The sequence below is a fragment of the Erpetoichthys calabaricus genome, chromosome 8 (assembly GCF_900747795.2).
Source record: "Erpetoichthys calabaricus chromosome 8, fErpCal1.3, whole genome shotgun sequence".
Taxonomy (NCBI): domain Eukaryota; kingdom Metazoa; phylum Chordata; class Cladistia; order Polypteriformes; family Polypteridae; genus Erpetoichthys; species Erpetoichthys calabaricus.
In genome coordinates this window covers 194,405,560-194,431,016 of record NC_041401.2, presented here as the reverse complement: position 1 = coordinate 194,431,016, position 25,457 = coordinate 194,405,560, and the positions used below count along the sequence as shown (strand labels likewise).

At 43.4% G+C, this 25,457-nt stretch overlaps 1 protein-coding gene across 1 annotated transcript in view; it reads right to left on the bottom strand.

Annotated features, from left to right (window-relative positions):
• Positions 1 to 4,072: 4,072 nt before the first annotated feature.
• The window catches only part of pth2ra (parathyroid hormone 2 receptor a), an 84,563-nt gene continuing 63,178 nt past the window's right edge, over positions 4,073 to 25,457 (bottom strand). The window contains exons 12-13 of the mRNA XM_051930316.1: positions 13,320 to 13,361; positions 4,073 to 4,468 (exon numbers count right to left, since the gene is read on the bottom strand). Of these exons, the coding sequence (XP_051786276.1) occupies positions 4,091 to 4,468; positions 13,320 to 13,361 (420 nt within the window). The 3' untranslated portion in view covers positions 4,073 to 4,090. The remainder of the gene's footprint in view (positions 4,469 to 13,319; positions 13,362 to 25,457) is intronic.

The window sequence follows — 25,457 nt, the reverse complement described above, 5'->3', positions numbered from 1 at the left end:
TGTTTCTGCTATTGTTGATGCCCCCCTGGCCCATATTGCATATAAGACACCTGCTGGCATGTCATGGCAGTCACCTTGCTTTGCTGGTGTTCTCTGCCTATGGATGTGTTGTTTAGACTTAATGACCGAAACTGAATGAATATCCACTTTTTGACAATAATGCCAACTCAGTTCAGTTCAACGACACTTGAACGTGGTGCCCAAAGTGCACTTGGCTGACATAATCTTTCAAGTGGACACATTGTGGGTGAGTCTTCTGCTGAACGTCTTCTCCTGTGTAATGTGAATGGTCTCTGTGAGGCGGCATCGCCGAGTCAGGGCTTCAGTTTGTCAGGCGTCTGCGCGCTCAGCCATGCTTTTTTAATTGCAGCTTGTAGTGGTGGGCTGAATGGACTGACAGATACGGTGCAGTGCTTTTCCCTCGGGTGGGCTGTTTATTTAAATCACAGGAGCTACAGAAGTGGCATGGTTGCCAATACCTACTGCAATGTTTCCCCCAGCATTTTGACTTCACACGCTGTGTGCCTGTGCCAATTAAAGTGCTGTGTAATTCTAAAAGTAATTGGCAGTTGAAGGAATTAAAGCACCTGTAAAGGAAACCCCGTGGGCAGTCGTACCATCAGGGTGGCATAACTCAGCCGTAAGTCCCACAGAAGCAGAAGAGGCCCTGGTTGCAGCAGTGCAGGGACCACTAGAGGGCAGTACACCCTGTATAAGTTTGCCGTACAGTAATCCCTCGCTACTTTGTGGTTCACTTTTTGCGGATTCACGACTTCGCGGATTTTATATGTAAGCATATCTAAATATATAACGCGGATTTTTCGCTGCCTCCCGGGTTTCTGCAGACAATGCGTCTTTTTACTTCTGGTATTTGCTTCCTCAGTTGGTTTGCCCAGTTGATTTCATACAAGAGATGCTATTGGCGGATGGCTGAGAAGCTACCCAATCAGAGCACGCAGTTAAGTTCCTGTGTGCTGCTGATTGGCTCAGCGACGGAGTGCTGCATTAACCAGGAAGTCTCATCTCACTCATTCAGCATTAACGTGCTCTTGCTACTGCATTCAGGGGATTATCACCTTCATCGTCATCATTTTTACTGCGCAGCATATTCATCACCATCATCACGTCATATATAGCTACGTGTACTTCGCTATACAGTAAGTGTAAACTTATCTACCGATTTCATATTGCTTAGCAGTTGTCCCTGTTATTAATAGAGTAAAGGGTGGGTTGTAAACAATACAGGGAGGGTTTAAAAACGTCCAAATACACGTTAAGTAATTAAATAAATATGGTGTCCCTACTTCGCGGAAATTCAGTTATCGCGGTCGGCCTTGGAACCTATCTCCCGTGATAAGTGAGGGATTACTGTATTCCAAAAACTTAAATCAACAGGGGGCACCAGCACAAGTTGTTTTGGCGATTTTTGGTGACCTGGGCAGATGCCAGCCATGTTCATCCAGAAAGGTGAAGGGCAACAAATGAAGCACATGCCCGGAATGAAGGCACACCTTACATTGATTGTTTTGTGCAACTCGTTATTGGCGTTGTATTTAAACCAGTGGTTCTCAATCTGTGGGGCACGAAGTAACAAAAAGTGGGGCGCGAAGATGTGAAAAAAAGAAAACAAGAATCGAAAATATGAAAAATACATCTATTGAAACCAAAACAAATGAACTTAAACTACATTCTGATACTAGAAAAATAAATATAGAGTTAGATAACTGTCGATAAAAGTTAAGTAGGTATAACAAAATATGCATCTATGATATATTATTAATTATAAAAGAACAAATTGGTATTAGTGGGCTCCTTTCAAAAAAACGTTAGGGGGACGCGATTAAAACTGTTATGAAAACTCGGGTTGCAAATACTTAAAGGTTGAGAAACGCTGTGGTAAGGTAAGGGTTAGGGGTTAGGCTCAGGGTTAGGGCCCTTCACTTGTTTATTACTTTGCTATCTAATTACATCCACCAATCTCCCTGTAATCATCCCTCCCTTGTGTTAGTTATGTAAATAAAAGTGTCCTTTTTATTTATTGCCTGGTCCCAGCTTGGGGCACCATGACTAGTGGGGGTCCCCCACTCCACCTGTTTGAGTTGTTGGAGGGAAAACTGGAGCACCCAAGGAGGAGATCCAAAGACGGCAACCAAGCTGGGATTTGAACCCTTTTCGTTTCTCCAGCCCTCCACTCTGTCACTATGCAAGGACAAGGAGGACAAATTTCAGGACCAGTGGAGCCTGTTAAGGAAGATGGAGATCCGTCGAGCCACAGAATGCTCGGAAATCTTCAACCAGTTCTGTGTCTCCATGGATCTCCAGCTTCCTTGACAGACTCTGCTGCTCCTGAAATTCGCCGTTTTTGCTTTTGCATATTAATGTTGTTTGTAATTGTTTCCAAGCTCAAATCCCTTGTGCCTATCGTGCCGTGACCCTCTCACTGTGATTCACTTCACTCTTTGAAATCCTGACTTGATGCCAAACATTACTGCTTGCCAAGTGTCTCTTTATTGTTAGTCATTTCCACTTAAACTGGTGAAAAAGACCAGGCGGTCCAAAACCCACACAGCTGGCACCTGAAATACAGGAGGTGAGGCTAACCGTCTAAGGAACCGCCCCCTAGCCCTTTACAGACAGCTGGGAGTTGAAGTTCCAGAGGCGGGGCTATCTGATCATCAAAGTTAAGGTACTGCATAAGCCCTATAAAGGCAGCTAGGAATTGAGTCTCAAGAGGTGGGGCTACCTGTCCATCATAGTTAAGGTACCACCAGCCCTTTAAAGACAGCAGGGAATTAAAGTTTAAGAGGTTGGGCTATCTGTCAATCATAGTTAAGGTACCGCCCCCCAGCCCTATAAAGGCAGCTAGGAAATGAAACTCAAGAGGTGGGGTTACCTGTCTATCATAATTAAGGAACCGCCCCCAAGCCATATGAAGGCAGCTGGGAATTGAAGGTCAGTGCACAGGAGTGTGGTTGGTCCTCACAAGTCCAGTGTTTCTCTTGTTTTTTTTTTCTTGTTTATGAACTTATGTTGCTGTTTCTGGGATTATTTGAGTGGATTTCAATTTGGGTTGCTTTTAAGGCAAATAATCGATTGTTTGCTTCTGTAAAGTTTTTCTGAATTCCTGAAATAAACCCTCTTTTTCCAAAGATATTTCCTTGCCTTGATCTGTACATGCCAGGGGATGATGGTGATCTCCTCCCTTGGGAGGCATTTTGAGTGAAATTTGGGACATAAAAAGAGCATAAGGTGCAAGTCAAGGACAAACCCTCCAAGTCGCGGTGACTTTTATTTTTATTTGTATCTGTTCATTCATATCGATTGAGGACTTACAAAAATCAATATTAAAAACCGGAAACATTTGTTTTATCAGACTGTTTTAAATTAACCAACATTTAAAAAGCTGTATAAGAGCAATCAATAAATAAGCAAATAAATGAATGCAACATAAATGTGCTTTCTCCAGCCTGAGTGATCCAAGGGATCCAGAGTTGTGCAGCGGATACCAGTGCTGCCAGTTTCCCAATCGGCCAGTGTTTGGTCTCACTTGATCTAACCCTGGGATGGCAGAGTGGGCACCGCTGCCATCTAAACAATTAGATGCATAAATAGGGAGAGTCAAAGTTGAAAAGGCAAACCAAAACACCGCTAGTCCGTATTCACATAAAAAAACTGCAGTGCATGCCCAGCTAGATTTACATGATGATGATGACGACAATGATGATGACGACATATAAACGCAGCCCTTAGTGCCAAGCCAATCCAAGAATATAAATGTGGACTGAAGTCGTATCAAATTGTGCCATACTGTTGTAGACAGAAGCCCCAGTTAAAACACATGGGAGCTTCTATGGAGGAGTACCCTGGTGCTCCACTCATCAAAGAGAGCAAACTTGGTGCTTTTCATCTGCACGAGACTCCATTGCCGCTCGATCCCCTGCCACAGTGGCTGTGGTTCTCATGCTGGGATCTGTCACTGAGATCCCGTCAAAGGCCCGGGCTGCCTCTCGAACCCGTGGCCCAAGCTCCTGATATGGTTTTATTTTTGCCAGATACTCCAATGCAGAGCCCTGGCGACCTGAAGGAAGGCTCATAGAGTTTCTTCGCTGTCCTCAGCCGCAGGGTGGTGGGTCAGCATCGGCTGGAGCGATTCTTTCAAGGAGATGTCATCCACCTGGTTTTCGTCCATCTCCTCGGGGATCGAAGCCGGTTGGCTCTCGGCATCCGAGTTGCTGAGGACATATCCAGGCAAGGTGGTGTGGCTGTTGATGACTTTGGTCCCGCTGCGGTACACCCTGCTGGAGAAGAGAGCCGTCCGGGAAGTGCCAGCTAGCTGAGACTGGCTGCTCGTGCTGTGGTTCAGGTTGGTGAGGACGGAGCCATAACGGTAGCTGCCGCAGTTTGTCGTTCGTTTCCAGTCGAATGCCAGATTCCAGCGGGTCCAAGTCTTTTTGATTTCCGTCTGGACCTGTGAATCAAGCAAAGAGTCAATCGTCTGATAGGTTTAGTTAGGAATTAAAACAAATGGCCTTCCTATTCTGGAAGGATGTCCTGCTTTGTCCACCATGGTGGCTGAATAGGAAAAGATGATAAAAGCGACAACATTTTCAAAGTTGACGCTAAAAGACGCTGGCAGCCAGTGTCAGGATGCCAGTTCTGCTGCCATGTGCTCCAATGGCTTCTTTTTTTCACTCTTGTCTTCAAAAGCAGCATTAGAGCTGTCAGATCAGCGTGTAATAAAAATGATGTCGGGCAGTCAATGATCATAAAGCGCGTACATTGAACCAGTGACGTGTGGTAAGGTTCATGGCTGATGAGGCACGGACTCCTTCAGAGTCACATTTACAAATATAAGAACCCAAAACAGTAGCTTATTCACTATTCAATCGGCAGCCTGAAACTAGAAAACTGCTGTGAGTACGTGCTGCATGTTGAACAGCACACGCAGGTAAGAAAGTCACTGTACTTTGTACATGTGGTAATAATCCACCTGTGTATCTGTGTGTCCTTCCTGTTGCTATTTCAAAAGATGGTGCATGAAACATTTGTGGTCACAAAATGCATTGCATGTATCATTCCAACAGATGGTGCAAACACAAACATTTTTAGGAATAAAATGCATTGCAATTGTATTCCAACAGATGGCACATCATGAACATTAACACTGCTTTTACAAAACCCATACCAAATGGCACATAACACAGACTTATCCACAACTGTTGTACATTTTCTTTTGTTTTTCAGCCACTCGATTATACGTCGGTTACCAGTGTCAGGATGCCAGTTCTGCTGCCACGTGCTCAGATGGCCTCTTTTTTTTCACTCTTGCCTGTTGTATTTTGTAGAAGCGGCAGCCAATGTCTTATGTTTTGTTGGAAGTCTTCAAAAGCAGCATTAGAGCTGTCAGGTCGGCGTGTAACAAAAATGATGTCGGGCAGACAAAGATTATAAAGTGCGTACGTTGAACCAGTGACGTGCGGTGAGGTTCATGGCTGATGAGGCACTGACTCCTTCAGAGTCACATTTACAAATATAAGAACCAAAAAGAGTCACTTATTCACTATTCAGGCGGCAGCCTGCACGTTCCAGTTGAAACTGGAAAACTGCTGTGAGTATGTGCTGCATGTTGAATAACACATGCAGGTAAGAAAGTCACTGTAATTTGTACATGTGCTAATAATCCGCCTGTGTATCTGTGTGTCCTTCTTGTTGCTTTTTCAACAGATGGTGTATGAAACATTTGTGGTCACAAAATGCATTGCATTTATCATTCCAACAGACGGTGCAACGCAAACATTTGTAGGAATAAATTGCATTGCAATTGTATTCCAACAGATGGCACATCATGAACATTAACACTGCTTTTACAAAACCCATACCAAATGGCACATAACACAGACTTATCCACAATTGTTGCACATTTTCTCTTGTTTTTCAGTCACTCGATTATACGGCGGTTACCAGAATGGTACCCCGAGTTTTGTTGTGGTCTTGTCTTTTTTTTACACTATATATATTATAACAAGGCGCTATATTGGTGCCCAACCCAACACAGATAGACACAGAGGCACACATAAAAATAAAACAAATATTTATTTTTCTTCAGCTGGGGGACACATCTTCCCTGTGCCCCTCAGCCACAGCACAGTCCCATAAGCACGAACAAGTCACCGAAAGCAAACACAAAGCACACTGGTCGTCGTCGTCATCATCATCATCATCATCATCACCCCCCCCCCCCCCCTTCCAATTCCCCATCCCCGTCCCGACTCTGGCTACCGGAGTGGTGGCTGCTGGCTCCCTTTATAGCCCACCCGGAAGTGCTGCAGGTGCTTGATAACCTGCATTAAACTAACTAATCATTTAACTTATGAATTGTGATTGGTTGAACTCGGCCCGATCGCTATCCACGTAAGTAGAAAATCTCAAACTCTGCACCCAATGCAGACAAAAGAAAAAGGTGTCGGCGTGATGGACATGCTAGCATGACAGGGGAGGGCAAAAATAAAAATTAGGCCAGCCCCCTGAAAGGCACTTAAAGGTGCGTTTTAATTAGATCAACACCCTAAACCTGACTCCTTAAATTGACGACTAAATTCAATTTATTAAGTGCAGTACAATAGATAATTGCAGTAATGAAAAACAATAAAGAATAAAAACAAAAATGCACTTAAAGATAAAAGCGATTCCTAGTGACACTTAAGACTCGGCGGGGGTGACGGCCCGGCTGATCCGGTATAACAGATGAAATTCTTCTTGCCAGATGGATTTTGAAAAAAATGTTTTGCCGATTCGCTATTTTAGAAGACACACATTTAAATATAAAACAATCTCCTAACATTAAGGAAGAAAAAGGAAACATGACGGCGCAGACGCAGACAGACATCTACCAGGCCACACACGGATGAAACACCCGGTTCAACGCACGGACTGCGGTCAGGGGAGGCAGCCTCACCTGTCATCACGAAAAGTAAAAAAAACTAATAATGATAACATAAAATTAATTTGTCCTCTGGTCTGTGCTATAGATTTGTTTTCTGTATGATTCCAATAATTTTGACTATTTTTATAGTCAAAACTGCCAAATTGGCGCATTTGCTGTTCAAATACACGCGAGGTGCGGCACCGACGAGGCTCTCCTCACACACGGGGTTGATTGGCGCGTGTCTGTTGCGGTCTCTTTGTAGGTCGCCAATAGAAGATTTGCAGACACGTCTATTATACACCCTGACTGTCCACAATCTGGCTAATATCTTTAATGAATGTGTGTGACATATTTAGTCTTGCTGATCGGACATAAAACCGCAGTGAAAAGACACAAGGTGAGTGAGGCAGACAGTACCGTACCGCCCTGAAGGGGGCGCATGTGAGCCCAACAGGTGCGCGTTGCTGCAGAGGCGCCGATAAGTCAGCGATATCAGAAAGTCAAGGGCACTGCAGCGGTCCGATTATTTTTAATTTTTGTTCCGACTGACTGCCAAAATGGAAGATTAAGATTTTTTAAAACTAAAGGAAAATAAGGAGGACTTTTACAAGAAAGTGACGGAGATTTTCGTGGAGAATGATAGGCGCATGGACTTCATTTACAAATAAAGGTAAGACCATCAACGATTTTCAATTTTATAAAAAAATGGGATCAGACAAAAAACAATCTAATATTTAAAAACTACATTTTCTCCTTAAATAAAATAATTCTTTTGTTTTTCTTGTTATACTTTTGTTGGACAGTCTGTATTAAAATTGATTAAAGCATCAGAATTGAAAGCTTTTAAAAACAACTAAATATTTCAATCAAGGTCAACATTGAAATCCGTTTTTTGTACACCACTCTATACTTTCATTTGTACTGAATGAGTGTGAATTGTGGAATTGCAAAGGAAAATTTAGAACACCTGGAGGGTGAGGAACAAATACACTTTCTCCGCTCTCTCTCTCTCGCGCCGTTCTTTCTTAGCTAAAATACGTGCCTTACCTGTGTGTGTGTAAAGAGCGCTGATGAGATATGAAACATAACCAGCAGTCAATGTGCATGCTGGCTGCCAGTTGATTAGTGAATAAGCGACTCTTTTGGGTTCTTATATTTGTAAATCTCACTCTGAAGGAGTCACCAGCCATGAACCTCGCCGCACGTCACTGGTTCAACGTACACACTTTATGATCTTTGACTGCCCGACATCATTTTTGTTACACGCCGACCTGACAGCTCTAATGCTGCTTTTGAAGACTTCCAACAACACATGACATTGGCTGCCGCTTCTACAAAATGCAACAGGCAAGAGTGAAAAAAAAGAGGCCACTGGAGCACGTGGCAGCAGAACTGGCATCCTGACACTGGTAACCGCCGTATAATCGAGTGACCGAAAAACAAAAGAAAATGTGCAACAATTGTGGATAAGTCTGGGTTATGTGCCATTTGGTATGGGTTTTGTAAATGCGGTGTTAATGTTCATGGATGGATGGATGGATGTTCATGATGCGCAATCTGTTGGAATATATTGTAATGCATTTTCTTCCTACAAATGTTTGTGTTTGCACCATCTGTTGGAATGATAAATGCAATGCATTTTGTGACCACAAATGTTTCATGCACCATCTGTTGAAATAGCAACAGGAAGGACACACAGATACGCAGGTGGATTATTACCACATGTACAAAGTACAGTGACATTCTTACCTGCATGTGCTATTCAACATGCAGCACGTACTCACAGCAGTTTTCCAGTTTCAACTGGAACGTGCAGGCTGCCGACTGAATAGTGAATAAGCGACTCTTTTGGGTTCTTATATTTGTAAATCTCACTCTGAAGGAGTCACCAGCCATGAACCTCACCGCACGTCATTGGTTCAACGTACACACTTTATGATCTTTGACTGCCCGACATCATTTTTGTTACACGCCGACCTGACAGCTCTAATGCTGCTTTTGAAGACTTCCAACAACACATGACATTGGCTGCCGCTTCTACAAAATGCAACAGGCAAGAGTGAAAAAAAAGAGGCCACTGGAGCACGTGGCAGCAGAACTGGCATCCTGACACTGGTAACCGGCGTATAATGGAGTGACTGAAAAACAAAAGAAAATATGCAACAATTGTGGATAAGTCTGGGTTATGTGCCATTTGGTATGGGTTTTGTAAATGCAGTGTTAATGTTCATGATGCGCCATCTGTTGGAATACAATTGCAATGCATTTTCTTCTTACAAATGTTTGTGTTTTTCACCATCTGTTGGAATGATAAATGCAATGCATTTTGTGACCACAAATGTTTCATGCACCATCTGTTGAAATAGCAACAGGAAGGACACACAGATACGCAGGTGGATTATTACCACATGTACAAAGTACAGTGACATTCTTACCTGCATGTGCTATTCAACATGCAGCACGTACTCACAGCAGTTTTCCAGTTTCAACTGGAACGTGCAGGCTGCCGACTGAATAGTGAATAAGCGACTCTTTTGGGTTCTTATATTTGTAAATCTCACTCTGAAGGAGTCACCAGCCATGAACCTCACCGCACGTCATTGGTTCAACGTACACACTTTATGATCTTTGACTGCCCGACATCATTTTTGTTACACGCCGGCCAGACAGCTGTAATGCTGCTTTGGAAGACTTCCAATAAAACATAAGACACTGGCTGCCGCTTCTACAAAATGCAGCAGGCGAGAGTGAGCACGTGGCAGCAGAACTGGCATCCTGACACTGGCTGCCAGCATCTTTTAGGGTCGACTTTGAAAATGTTGTTGCTTTTATCATCTTAACTATCCGGCAAATTATTTATACATTATATATATATATATATATATATATATATATATATATATATATATATATATATTTGTGAGATATGGCTGGCCTTTCGTCCCGGCCAATACCCCCATGCCGCTAGATGGAGCCCTTCCGGCAGCATGGAGGTGCCCCGAATTCCAGCAGGGCATCATGGATATTGGAGTTTTCCTTCACAGCCCTGCTGGATACCATGGGGGACACTGCAGGGAGGCCTAGGGACTATTTTCTCTACACCCCGGAAGTACGTCCCAGTCACATGGACAGAAGAAATGACATGCTTCCGGGATGAAGAAAAGGAGAAGTTTTACCTTGACCCGGAAGTGATAGAAAGTCACATGGACTGAGGGACAAACACTTCCGGGTCAAGGACTATATATAAAAGGACTATGGGAAACCCCAGAAGACAAGCTGAGTTGGGAGGCTAAGTGTCTGGGAGTGGAGGATTGTTTATTTGATTATTGATTATTGTTTATTGGAGTATAGTGGAGTGGAGGGTGCTTTGTGCACATTTATTATTAACTAGCAAAATACCCGCGCTTCGCAGCGGAGAAGTAGTGTGTTAAAGAGGTTATGAAAAAAAAAGGAAACATTTTAAAAATAACGTAACATGATTGTCAATGTAATTGTGTTGTCATTGTTATGAGTGTTGCTGTGTTTTATATATATAAAATACACACACACACATATAAACATATATATACATATACATATACACATATATATACATATCTACATATATATATATATATATATATATATATATACATATACACATCCACATATCAACATATATATATACACATATATACACACACACACGCTTTATGGGTGATGATTGTTTTACTCTTTTTATCTTTATTTTATTTTATTGTAGAATCAACTCCTATCTGTGCACACCAGGGCGGCCGTGGGCGGATGCGTATGGTGTATTCACTCCATGTTATCGTGCATTGCGCTGTCAGTGGTATTTTGATAAAAGAATTTGAACAACATATAAGAAGCGTATAAATTATTAAACAGTAAAACATTAACATTTAAGAAGTAAAGTTACATTAAGTACTACTGCAGTGCCTTCGGGTATACCTCATTTTTTGTTTGCCCATTACATGCTTAAATGTATACATTTTTTGGTGCACCTACCGGAGAACACGCGACATATAACCGACCGTGGGAGAAGCATGGATTTTAAACACGCGTTGAGTTCATCTGCTGGTCTCCCTCGTGGAATAAGTGGTAATGTTTGAGTAAAATCTACAGCGAGTAAAACGACATTACCTCCTATTTTTTTTTTTACGATCTCTGAGATGTTGCTTTTTTCGGTTCAAGGCTTCATAAGCTCTTTTATGTTGTATGGTGTACTTATCCCAAACCATCATCTTTGAATGTTGCAAGACTTTCGCCTTGTATGTAGATCGGGGTAATTACATTCATTGCATTCCTAGTCTGAATCACAATCTGATTGTATGGGTGGTTACCTGGCACTGTAGGGTTGCCACCCGTCCTTTAAAATACGGAATCGTGGCGCGTTTGAGAATGAAATTGCGCGTCCCGTTTTGAATCAATACTGGACGGGATTTATCCCGTATTTTTTTTATCATTTTTTTTTTAAAGCAGAGTCTCATGCAAATCATCCCACACGCATTTTATGAAGATGCCTCCTTTCCTACTTTTGATTGGGTAATACTTGATGTCATCGTTAGTTTGATTGGTGTTTTTAACTGTCCAGTGAGGAGGGCGTGTCTTTTAAGTACAGTCTGCAAAGTGTTGGCACTGAGATGTGGCGTCAGCGCCATAGTTGAAGCCCCTAACGTTGCGGTCAGCAAGTCGGCTAACATCCGCCATGTGCCGTCTTTCAGTTGCGAGAAGCAGATCATAGAATGGTTGAAACTGTTGCCCCTAACGTTGCGCCACGGCGTGTGGTTCGTTTATACCTCGTGTCTTCTCATTAAACTTTTATCTCGCGAATATGTTATTGCAATCCGCAGCGGGGAGCGTTTCTATAAACTTAATTTAAACTTACGTTTTACACCGTGCTTTGTTTCCCTTATGAACATGCTTGTATGCTTAACTCGCTCCGTTCTCAATTGTTTAATTAATTTTTTGCTCTTCGCTGTTTGCGGCTGTTCCTCCATTTCCCCCTACTTCGTTCTTTTATCTCGCGAAAATGTTATTGCAATCCTTAACGGGAGCGTTTCAATAAACTGATTGAAAATAGTTTTGCATTTACCTTTTTAGTAAAAGGCGAGCTTTTAAGCCTGAGAAATCACCCCGTAAATGCACACGTTTAATTGCACATGTGTTAATATGTATGCTTACACAGTATTAAAAGACAGTCAAAAATTAACGTCATTTACCTTCGTTCCCGCGTGTGACTCGTGCTGTAAATCTCTTCCTTGTTTTTAGTTCACGTGATTACGTAGGAGGCGTGATAACGCGATACGTGACTCCGCCTCCTCCATTACAGTGTATGGACAAAAAATATGTTCCAGTTATGACCATTACGCGTATAATTTCGAAATGAAACGTGCCTAACTTTTGTAAGTAAGCTGTAAGGAATGAGCCTGCCAAATTTCAGCCTTCCACCTACACGGGAAGTTGGAGAATTAGTGATGAGTGAGTCAGTGAGTCAGTCAGTCAGTCAGTGAGGGCTTTGCCTTTTATTATTATAGATAATAAAGTCATTTTGGACTTTTATCTAGTGTCTGATGTGATGTCTGAGGGTTCAAGGGAGCGAGAGTGGCCTTATCTATCACTATATATATATATGTATATATATATATATATATATATATATATATATACATATATATATTGTGACAGATGGCCGGGGCCCATGCCTGACTGGGATGCCCCTTCACCACATCTGCCAGGGGGACAAGGGTGGGAAGCCCAGTATCTCCCCCTGGACGCTAGATGGCAGCCTCCCTGGGTTGCAGTGGTGCCTCGGACTCCCCCAGGGCTTCATGGGGGTTGGAGTTCTGTGCAGCTCTGTGGGGTTATGCAGGTGCCAGCAGAGGGTGCTGCAACAGGAGCGGCTGGCCCCTTTTGGGCACTGGTTTCGCCACACCCGGACGTGCAACTGAAAGTCAGCAATCAACCACCCGGAGCACTTCCAGGTGCCTGATAAAAGGGGGGCCATCAACCACCACTCAGCGGCCAGAGTCGGGAGGAGGAGGACTAAGCTTGTGGAAGAGAGGATACTGCTGTTGTGGTTTATTTGTACTTGGGACTGTGTTGTGGATGGAGGGATTACGGGGAAGACGTGCCCTCCAGCTGAAGAAAAATAAAAGTCTTTTCATTTTATATGTGCCTCCCGTGTCAAGTCTGTGCCGGGTTGGGCGCAATATAGCGCCTTTATTACAATATATATTTTGGAATGTATGTATCCCCCCACATCCCTAGTTGTAACTGCAGCCTGATGCCTTTGTGGGGCTGGTTGTTACAAACAAAAAAATGCTCATAAATTTTACAAATGAAGAAGACGACCCAATGACTCCACGCTCCGTGTGTCGCTGAGTGCACTCACCTCTCCGTTGCAATAGCAGTAGATGATGGACACAAAAAATCCCTGAAAGAGACAAAAAAATAAAAGGAAGATTTGTTACCATTGAACAACACAGTTGACTGGTCTGTGCCCAAAGACAAATGGAGAGCTGTTAGGGCTCATTTAAAGCTTATTTAGAGCTTACTAGGGGGTTCACCCCTGCTTGAATCGCTCGCCTACACTCCAGCCACTTCGCGTTTCTACCGCTCGCATTGTGAAGAGGAGGGCTGAACGCACCCCAAGGAGATACAGTCGCCCCTCTTCAACGTTGACACAATGGGATACAAATACCGTTTTGTTTTGTTTGTTTTACCTCCTCTTTGCTCGATCAGCTGCTGGCTGCTGCTTGTACTGCCGTGCCCTGCGATCTTCATCTCATGCGGCGCTTCAAACTGTTTAAAGCCTGAAAGAACATTTGTCAGGAAGGCGATTCTGCTCCGACGAAGAGGTGAAAGATGAGGTTCAACGCTTCCTGAAGGACATGGCAGCGAGCTGGTATAACATGGGCATTCTAAAACTACCACAGCATCTACAAAAATGCATTGACTGAAATTGCGATTATGTAGAAAAATAAATAAGTCTTTAACCTTTAAAATGATGTAAACATTATAGAAAATAAACGGTTGTTTGTATTTCTAAAAAAATAGGAGACCTTACTTTTGGGATTGCCCTCGTATATATGTAGGTTTTAAAATAAGCGTGCCATAAAATCATTGCACAAAATCGTTGCACTTTTAGGCTTAGGATTTAATATATAGCATGGTCCAGATCTAATTATGCAATTTTCATTACGCTATAACTTATTAAGTTTATTACATTGAGAATTCACAGCACCTGCCCTGCACATAGAGATCCATCCATCCATCCATCCATTATCCAACCCGCTATATCCTAACTACAGGGTCACGGGGGTCTGCTGGAGCCAATTGAATGCTATGTTACCCTAAAATTATTCTTCCACAGTAGCGCAGGCGGGGGGATTGGCAAGCAAAGTGAGCAGGGGGCAAAGCCCCCTAGTATGTATCTACACTAACCGTTCCCCACGGCTTCGCCTGCGTTGAAATGAAACAGGACAGCGAGGAGGCCCCGCCCCACCCAGCTCCCCACTCCTGATGTCACGCTTCCCCCTCCCCGCAGCCTTTGTCTCAGATTAGCGCAAATATATCACTCCTGCAAGCAAACTATGATGCTTAATGCGATGTGGTGGGATGCGGAGGGAGTTGTCAAGCGAAGCCCCCACCCCTAGTTAAATAGATACAAGTATACATGTAAATTACCACTCTGTTTCCTACCGTGTGACTCAAATGGTGACTGTGGAACCAGCGAGTAGGTGAAATAACCTATTATGCTGCCGCTCAAAATTCGCATCACATATTGCACGTCCAAAGGAGAAAAATATAAAGTGGCATTGCGATGTACAATCAATTTCCTAAACACGAAAGCGCAGTGGGGGTGCAGTTTAAGCACAAGCAGGCCAACACGCACAGGGCAACTTCTTCACTTGCAAATCCATTACGCTACGTTCACAGTTCTTAAAAAAATCAGTGTGTTCAATGAAGGCGCTCATTTGAAATAGTTAATGGCCAACACTGCTCTGCACTGGGTGGTCATTCTTAAAAGTTGAGCTGACGCCTCTCCAAGTTGACGAATACAGCAAAATGGCTAGGGGGTCTTTGGGTTGTTTTTTTTTTTTTTTGTCCCAAAGACCACACCAGGTATACGTTAATTTACCAAAAGAAATTGTGTTCTTAAATGGCAGGCAGTGTGGTGTGGTGCATGGCGCAATGGAAGAAGGTGTCCTGGTCTGATGAATCCCGTTTTCTTTCAGATCATGTGGATGGCCAGGTATGTCATTTACCTGAGGAAGACATGGCAGCAGGATGCACTATGGGAGAAAGGCAAGTTGGTGGAGGCAGTGAGATGCTCTGAGAAATGTTCTGCTGGGAACCCTTAGGACCTGCTAGAAGCACCTACTTGTTTGATTGCTGTTCTTTGAATAAACATGTCTCCTTTAGGGCGGCACTGTGGCGCAGTGGTAGCGCTGCTGCCTTGCAGTTAGGAGACCTAGGTTCGCTTCCCAGGTCCTCCCTGCGTGGAGTTTGCATGTTCTCCCCGTGTCTGCGTGGGTTTCCTCCCACAGTCCAAAGACATGCAGGTTAGGTGGATTGGCGATTCTAAATTGGCCCTAGTGTGTGTGGGTGTGTTTGTGTGTGTCCTGCGGTGGGTTGGCACCCTGCCCGGGATTGGTTCCTGCCTTGTGCCCTGTGTTGGCTGGGATTGGCTCCAGCAGACCCCCGTGACCCTGTGTTCAGATTCAGCGGGTTGGAAAATGGATGGATGGATGGATGTCTCCTTTAGACTTGCAGCTCTTCACTCCACCACTATAATCACACGCACCGATCAGACTGAGGGAGCAAGCAAATTTCACAAAGAACCTGGCCAGACACGGACCTGAACCCTGATCCCACCTGCCGAAAGGCAGCAGAGCTGAATGTTGGGCCGTTGTGCGCCATTTGTGCAAATGCAGCCTGTTGCCTTTCTGTCTGCCTTCATAAATGGTGTCAGGGTTGAATCAGGCCAGGTGGATCCTGGTCGTTGATCTCCTTCCCGTGCTGGGTGTCGTGTTCCAGCCAGCATTTTCCCCCTGGCTGTGGTTTGTTTGTTTACTTTTGTATCATTTATTTGTATTCATGTTTCTTTTGTTAATAATGTACATTTTATTGTGTGTGTGTGTGTGTGTGTGTGTGTGTGTGTGTTGGGAAAGGGGTGTGGCCTAGGCGATGACTTGTTGTGTTTTGTGGGTGGATTTCCCCAAGGGGTGGGGCCACCTGCCAATCACCACCTATTTAAGGGAGGACCTCCCAGAGTTCCTTGCGCTACAGTGAATGCCACTGGGAATGCAGAGTCATTGTGACTTTGTTCCTCCTTTGTTATTGTTTTTGATTTTTTGGATTTTTGCACCCCTGCTTGCCTCTGGATTTCGTGTCAGGACTGTGTTTCTTGATATTTTTGAACCTGTGCTTTGTTTTGTTTTTGCATTCTGTTTTAGGACTTGTTTGCTGTGTCTGCCTTTCCTCATTTCCTTTGTGCTCTTTGGAGCATTGGGGCTTACAAAGCCTTTTGGAAAGTAAACCATTTTTCTTTTTATAAAGATTTCTCTTGGCCCTTTGAGTATCTAGTTGGGGTATTTGACGATGTTTTCCCCCTCTAGTGGGCAGCTTTGAAAGAGGTTTGACACCTTTTCACCACACAGGGAGTGCGACTTAAAAAGTGGAACTTGGAAAGAGTGGCACCTGTGAAACACTCCGTAATCAAACTGATGACCCGTGAAGCTGGAGAAGCCATCGTTGTAAATGAGCCTTTGTTCTCCGTGCACCTCTCTGATGAAATCAATGAAAGAAAACATTCTCTATAGCAACCGTTGAGGTGTGCATGCGGAAACTTTATAATCATTTTTCTAATCTGTAATGGAGATTTTCTTTCATGTTTTTCCCTTGCTGTATCTTTGTGGGCTTTCTCCTGTTCTTCTGCATTTTCTGTAGGTTTGGTTTGCTGCTGGGTGGTTTGGACTTTCTTGGCCACCGTAGTTCTCTTATGTATATACAAACAGTTGAGGTTCCCTTCAACTTTCTTTTGTTCCATTTGGAATGGGATTTTTCTATGGAAGATGTTACTTTAGGAAGGTTCAATAATACGTTAATTTAATTTCTGTATTTAGGCCGTCGCTCAGGTCTTACTGTTGAATCTTTTAACATCTCAGTCAATCTGATTAAACCGCATGCCTGCCATTTGAAATGGAATCAAAGGTGAAGACCTAATGATTCTCATTGTGAAAGGCACTTTATGCAACAACAAGGATGTGCTGCGTCTAAAGTCACGGCTCACTCCAGCTCTTTGTAGGGTGGGTGGATTGCAAACGTCAGGTGCCTCAGGGACCCTCCTCTGCTCAGTGTCGGTAAACACCAGAAATGCAAGTGGCAGAACACCCCCAAGAAAGCAAATCCGGGTAATCCAGAGAGTCCACAGGGACATTTTAGGATTCCCAACCCTTCAATTTACGACCCCCCTAACTGGACTAAGGTGTGTGCAAATTCACTTGACCTGCACGTCAGGACACACACACTTTCATATGAATGCCAGGACCCAAGGTTTCCCAGCAGAATGTTGCCCGGTGCATCACACTGCCTCGGCTGGCTTGCCTTCTTCCCATAATGCATCTCTTCCTCAGGTAAATGACACACATCACACCAGGCAATCCACATCATCTAAAAGAAAATAGGATTCATCAGACCAGGACACCTTCTTCCATTGCTCCATGGTCCAGGTCTCACACTCACATGCCCATTGTAGGCGCTGTCAGTGGAGGACAGGGGTCAGCATGGGCACCCTGACTGGCTGTGCAGTAAGCTGTGATGCCCTGTATGTTATGAGGCCTTTATCTCATGGCCACAATGAAGTTTATTAGCAATTTGTGCTCCAGTAGCTCTTCTGTAGGATCAGACCAGACAGGCTAACCTTCACTGCCCACCATCAATAAGCCTTGGGCGCCCATGACCCTGCTGCCAGATCACTTTTTGTCCTTCTTTGGACCACATTTTGGTAAGGAGTAACCACTGGGCAAGACCTGGCATTTTGGAGACACTCTGACCCTGTCGTCTCGCTATCATAATCTGGCCCTTGGCAAAGTCACTCAGATCTATACACTTGAACAATACGTCACCTTCAACAGCTGATTGCTCACTTGCTGCCTAATGTATGCCACCCCTTGACAGGTGCCATTTTGATGACATAATCAACGGTACTCACTTCACCTCTCAGCGCTTTTATATATATATATATTATATATATATGGTATCTTTGTGCATTTCCGATGATCCCTCTGTCCCATGTAGCCAGACGGGCTAGCCCTCACTCCCCACGCATGTCAATGAGCCTTCGGTGCCAATGATCCTGTCACTGGTTCACCTGGTATTCCACCTTGGACCACTTTGGTAGGTGCCACCCACTGCACGAGACCCACCATTGTGGAGATGCTCTGACTCGGTCGTCTGAAAGTCACTCAGACTGTCCCTATGCTCACCCTGGCAGCCTTCATCTTGATCAAGTCCTGGTTGGTATCTTTGTGGATTTCCGATGCTCCTTCTGTCCAAATCTACACCAGCATTGATATCCCCCAGAAGTGTTCCCGTTTTTCACAGGCCCTGATACTCATTTGTATCAAAATAACATTAAATTGATGAAAAATTATACCAGGATCATCAATGTTCTTCACTCCTCTTCACCTGTCGGAGCTCCTAATGGTGTGGCTGATCAGCGCATGATGTCTGCGATTCCCACCTTCTTGTCTGTGTCTCTGTGTCTTTTGTTGGTTTTGTATTCTTGTCGTATGTTGTGTGGAGACACACGATTGAGAATTTCATTTCATGAAGAATTTCAAGACAATGAACTTAGCTTGACTGGACTTGGCCAGGCTGGGGTTCCCATCCAGGCCTTTGGACCTGTGAGGCAGTGGTGCTAATTGGTGCTGCGCTCCCTCACGTTCTCATACAGCATCTTTGAAGTGAAACTGAAAAGAAGGAAAAGGAAAATGAACGGGGCATCCAAAGTGTGTCTGGAGTGTGTGTGCCCACCGCTACGATGTGCTTCTAAGAACCGTGTGGCCGGATCGTTGGCAAACGCATTCCCTGAGCACATTCCTTACATTTGTTACAAAGAGATGCGTGTATTTTGGACGCAGTTGATGAATCACTCGACTCCACTCAGGCTGCCAAGCAACGCCTGCCAGGCTTACGATTAGGAAAAGTTCAACCTGTGGTGTGCGGCTCTGTGGCCAAATAATACAAAAAGGTAAGACAAGAAAATGGAGGAAAAAATGGAAGCAGGTTTGAAACAGATCCCGTTATCGATGATCTCATTATTCACATTCCAACTCCAAAGAAAGGAACGAAGGTGGAAGAAGGAGGAGAAGGCATCAGGTGCTGCTAACTGGGAATATAACAGCATTCTGTGAATATCTGGGAATCAAGTCATTTTATTTGTTAATACTGTATTACAGCCGGGACTTTCATATAAAAGCTGGGGACTCCAAACATTCTTACAGCGATCAGCCACTGACAAGTGACGTGAATCACATGGATTACCTCGTTATAGTGGCACCGGTCATGGCATGGAATATATTAGGGCAGAAAGTGAGCAGTCAGTTGTTGAAGGTGACGTGTTGGGCAAGCATAAGGACCTGAGTGACTTAGATAAGGGACACTTGGTGACAATGAGAGGACTGGTCAGAGAATCTCTAAAATGGCAGGTCTTGTGGTGGGAGTCTGAGGAAGGACATCTAGTAAACCACCAGCAGGGTCATGAGTGCCTAAGGCTCGTTGATGGAGGGCAGTGTAGGGTAGCCCATCTAGTCCGAATCCACCTGAAGAGCTACTGGAGCACCAATTACTGATAAATGTCATGCTGTCCATGAGAGGAAGGTGTCAGAACGCACAGTGCATCGCAGCTTACTGCACAGCCGCAAATCAGAGTGTCCATGTTGACCCCTGTGTACCATGGAAAACAGCTACAATGGGCACTGGGCATCAGAACTGGACCCTGGAGCAATGGAAGAAGGTGGCCTGGTCTGATTAATCTCATTAGTTTTAGATCATGTGGATGGCCAGGTGTGTGTGTCATTTACCTGAGGAAGAGATGGCAGCAGGATGCACTATGGGAAGAAGGCAAACCAGCGGAGGCAGTGTGATGCCCTCGGCAACGTGCTGCTGGGAAACCTTGGGTCCTGGCATTCAGGCAAAAGTTACTTTGGTATATACCACCTACCTAAATATTGCTGCCGGTAACGGTCCACCCTGAAGGCAGTGGCCTTGTTCAGGACCCTGTCACACTGCAAAAATGGTTCAAGAATGGCTTGAGGAACACGACAAAGAGATCAAAGTATGGAATTGGCATCCAAACTGCCCAAATGTCAATCCGATCGAGCATCTGGAGGATATACTGGAAAAAACAAGTCTGAACTATGGAAGTCCCAAAAACTCAAAAAACAGATTGAAACCAAAATGAATGTCACACTTGGCATCCTCAGAACAGAAACTAACCAGCAATATTTTTTATCCAACTGAAGGATAATTGTGCTATGGCCATAATATTACTGAAATGATTGTGGTCATGTGACCCCTAATGTGTGTCATGTAATTCAAATTGGTCCTTAACGAGTTCCCAACAATAAAAACCATGAAAAATAACTTGGACTATGACAACAATTACCCAGGAGACCAATAAGATACATGGCTGTTAGGCTTTTGTATCTGATGATTTATTATTTGGTAACGGTAACAACGTAATTAAGAGAATCTTTAGAAGATGTAATCAGGTTCTGCTCTTTATCTGACAGGATGTTGTTCTGGGCTTTCTTCTTATTTCACTCTTTCTTTGAGTTTACTGCTGTGATCATCCTGTTTCTGTGTAACTTAATGCCATGCTTAGCTTCATCGTGTCACAGTGTCCTGTTTTGAATATTTACATGTCACCTCAGGGCCTTTCTTTGTGAGCTTTAACCTTTATTGTAGTTTTTCTACCCCGATGAATCCACTGGTTTCATTTATTATTAGGTGTTCAGGCCATAGTATGAGTATATACAGCATATTTATTTACTTATCTACCTATTTATGTATGTATTTATTTATTTAAAGAGCTTCTGTAAAAAGCCACATTTTTTCCTTGGACAAATAAAGTTCTATCTATCTATATATATAATTCACTAAGACCATGGCAAGCAAGACGCATGCAAGACAGAGCCACACCTGGCAACTCACATAGCCCCGCCCACCAACAATTCACTAAGCAGCCGACCATGGTACACGAGACAGAGACCATAGGATACGCACGACAGAGCCACGCCCGCCAACTCACAGAGCCCCGCCCACCAACTCTAAGACCACGGGATACGCACGACAGAGCCCCGCCCACCCTCCTCCCGAGTCCACCCTCGCTCTCGAGGCATGCACATTGCCTGCTCATGTGCCCGCACGCAACACCTCACCAAACACCGCCTCAGTCGCTTTCGTCTCTGCTACAGTCCACATGCACCTCTGAGCCACGTTGACTTTTCATTGTTCTTTTCGGTTCCCACTGCTTTTTCTATATATAATCCACCAAGTCGCCCGACCATGGGATACGCACGCACGCAAGACAGAGTCCCACCTGCCAACTCTAACCCTCCTCCCACATCCATTACCTTCACATTGTTTTCCTTTTATTTCTGATCCTGTTCGACAACTATGTGGCGACATCGACTTCTCAACTGTGACTCCGGAACAACTCAGTACGCGAGTTATATTAAGCGTCACCAACGAAGACTCGCTACACCATAATGAACAAGTACTGAAACTTATCCCTACTGACGAAGTGACTTTCACCAGCGTTCACTCCATCGTCACAGACGATCCCGCAGATCAAGTTTCATTCCCCGAAGAATTTCTTAAGTCTTACTCCCACTGGCATGCCTCCTCATAAACTCAAAATTAAAATAGGTTCAGTCGTCATGCTTCTCAGAAACCTCCTGTCAGCAAGAAGACTCTGTGATGGCACTAGACGGACTGTTACCAGCATTCACCGCAATGTACTGGAGTGTAAAACAATCGCAGCTCCTACCACACAAACTGCCCTTATTCCCCGGATATCCCTGACCCCATGAGATTCAAATATGCCTTTTACTTTTACACGCAGACAATTTCCTATTAGATTGGCCTTTGCAATGACAATTACTAAGGCACAGGGACAAACTTTCAAAACGATATGCCTGTATCTGCCAAAACCAGTTTTCAGTCACGAACAATTGTATGTTGCACTCTCCAGAGTTCCATCTTTTCATTCACTCACAGTCATAACCTCAAACCCACCCCATTTAGACAACTGTGTCGTTCAGGAAGTGTCCACCCATCAATATATAATTATGCGGCGTATGCTACGCCGCGGGTTAGCTAGTTATCATATAGTGCCTTTCACACATATCTATCTATCTATTATATAGTGCCTTTCACATCTATCTATCTATCTATGTTATTTTAAACTAATTAATCAATTAGATATATTTAGAGAAATCTGGGCTGTAAATGATGTTTTATGTTCCACAGAAAATTAATGTCTAGTGCTAAAGTATGAGTATAAAAAACAAAGAAAAAAGAATTTAAATGTTATTGAAATTTGGCTGTTAATTCGACTGCAATTATGTACTATTTGTTAAAAAAGGTCTGTTTAAAATAAATAAAAATATCTATCTATATTATTATTATGTAATGCCTTTCAAATCTCTCTATTATTATATAGTACCTTTAACATCTATCTATCTATCTATCTATCTATCTATCTATCTATCTATCTATCTATCTATCTATCTATCTATCTATCTATCTATCACGTAGTGCCTTTCATGTCCATCTATCTATCTGTATCGAGGTTTGTGTTAATAAAGTTAATTGAATGAACAGCCGAGGGTGTGTAAAGTTAAGCATAATATGTAGGTGCCCTCTGATTGGCCTATCGACAGGCGCTATCAGATAATAGTAGAAATGAGATTGGAGGAGAAAGAGAGAGCGGGAAGAGGCGAGAGAAGAAAAAAAAAACAAAAAAAAAACGCCGGGGCAGAACGCCGAAGCGAGACGAAAAAAAGAGGAGGAACTCATAACTTTAGTGGAACGCTAAAACATAAAAGAGAACACGGAAAAATATAAAGTTTTATCAAAACGCAAAACTGAGACGACAGAAAGAACCGATAGCATAACTCTGAAGAGAATGTAAAAGACACCGTATACTGAAATGCCAAAAGAAGTGGAAAAGAAAAGGCTAACAAAACGCTGAGTCGCAAGGGAGAAAAAAACCAAAGTCGATAGATGTTTTGGGAGGACGAAAGCAAGCTCTGAACACGGTAAAAGTGCACCACCAGTGAAAGGGAGAAAGTGCCAGCAGATTGACTGTCCGTGGAATAAAGAAGGGAAAGTAAGTTTGCCGCCGGAAGACACGAAGGGAGTAGAGAGTGGAGGCGAACTGAAATGGAGTGGACGGAGCGTTCGGTTATCCTGAAGCAGAGAAAGACCGCAGGACACAAGTTCAGGTCTGGCACACCGCTGGCGACTTGATATTAAAAGACGAAGTGACACGAGAGGGCCAAAGGAGGCACACGAGGAGAAAGGGGAGTATAATCAACCAAGGTCTGTTTTTTATCTTTTTGTTTGTTATTTAGCTTTGAGGTGAAACTCCCATGAAGAGACCCGTTTTGTTGTTTATGTTGCCCCCAATTGAGTGACTACTCCGGAATGGCATACAGTAATTACTAAGGGTAATCTCAACAGTTGCATTGGGAGGATGATAATATGGTTTTGTAAATGGCGTATTATTCTTTGGTTTTTATTTCATACCGTACATAAGTGTATTATGCAGTGCTTGGTTATCCGTTGTTTATTTTGAGCAATCCAGTAAAGAGAAAGTTTTCTTTAAACTCGGAGTAAATTGTGACGTGTTTAACGGTGGGTGTAAGACCCATTTGCCAGTTATTTAGGTCATGTTAAGTTGATGGAAGTATTTTCTTAGTTATATTAAACGTTTGCCTGTAAGTTAGTGCATAGCTTATGGGAGGTTCTTATATCTCCCACAAGCTGAATTGAATTGGTAAACTCTGACCACAGATTAGTCTGTTAGTGACCTGCCTTGCCGCGTGTCAGGCATGGAGGGCACCGTAATTAACGTGCTCAGTGGTATGTGCTAAATAAGGCATAAAGAATTGACTCCTCCACAAGTACAGAAACAATCGAAGTTGAACAAGAAGAAAGATTTTTCCGTTTTTTTGCCTTCTACGTGTGTAACAACGTTTCTCTATTCTTGTGTAAGCTTTGAATTTTCACAAAACGTTTTTAAAACGAACCTTTTTTGGACTGAGATTTCCTTTGGTACGCGTTTGACCCGTGCATGACCCTGCTTTACACTTCCCATCAGCTACAGTTGGAGGAGACCAATATTGTAAATTTCAATATTGGGGTGATGACACCATACTAAAGAACTCGGGGTCTTGTACACCTAATGGAGAGTTAGGGTGGTGCAGAGGGGTTACATACCTGTCTATTATGTAGTGCCTTTCATGTCTGTCTGTCTATCTCTATATGATTATATAGTGCCTTTCACATCTATCTATCCATCTCTCTGTTATTATATAGTTCCTTTCACATCTATCTATCCTGGTTGTCATTTTGAGTTTTGATTTGTCACATTATTGCTGACTCCTACGGACAGGACCTTCCCAGAGTGGGCGTGTCCTCAGAGGTTGTGGCCTGCCTATCACAACACAACAGACAGACTAAAAGGTCATCTAAGACTTCACTTCCTCATCCGACTACATGCATTCCATCACCTTTTGAAGCCTTTTCTTAAATTGGACATTTTGTTTTGGTTCTGAGTTTTGAGCGCTCAGCAGTTTTTCTGGCTTTGCTGTTTGTCTTGCGATTCTTGGCTTTAGATGCTCATTGTTGGGTTCTGACTCTTGCTTCGGCTGTTATGATTTTTTTTTCCCTTCAGTCGCTCTCTACAATCTTGTGCCTGTTGGGCATAACACTTTGTTATTCAGTTACCTCTCCTTGCTGTAGTTCTTTGCATCACTCGTTTATTTTGTTATCATTCATTTTCTTCTTCTTTGATGAAGCCCACTCTCTTTCAAATGAAGTTCCTGCTTCATAATTTACTAATAAACATGTAAAGACTCAATGACGTATCTATTAATTTATCATTCCCTTACATAGTGCCTATCATATCTGAATGTTTATTAGATAGATACTTTATTAATCCTAATGGGAAATTCACATTCTTCAGCAGCAGCATACTGATACAATAAATAATATTAAATTAAAGACTGATAATAATGCAGGTGAAAAACAGACAATAACTATGTATAATGTTAACGTTTACCCCCCCTGGGTGGAATTAAAGAGTCACATAGTTTGGGGGAGGAACGATCTTCTCAATCTGTCAGTGGAGCAGGACAGTGACAGCAGTCTGTCGCTGAAGCTGCTCCTCTGTCTGGAGAGGATACTATTAAGTGGATGCAGTGGATTCTCCATAATTGATAGGAGCCTGCTG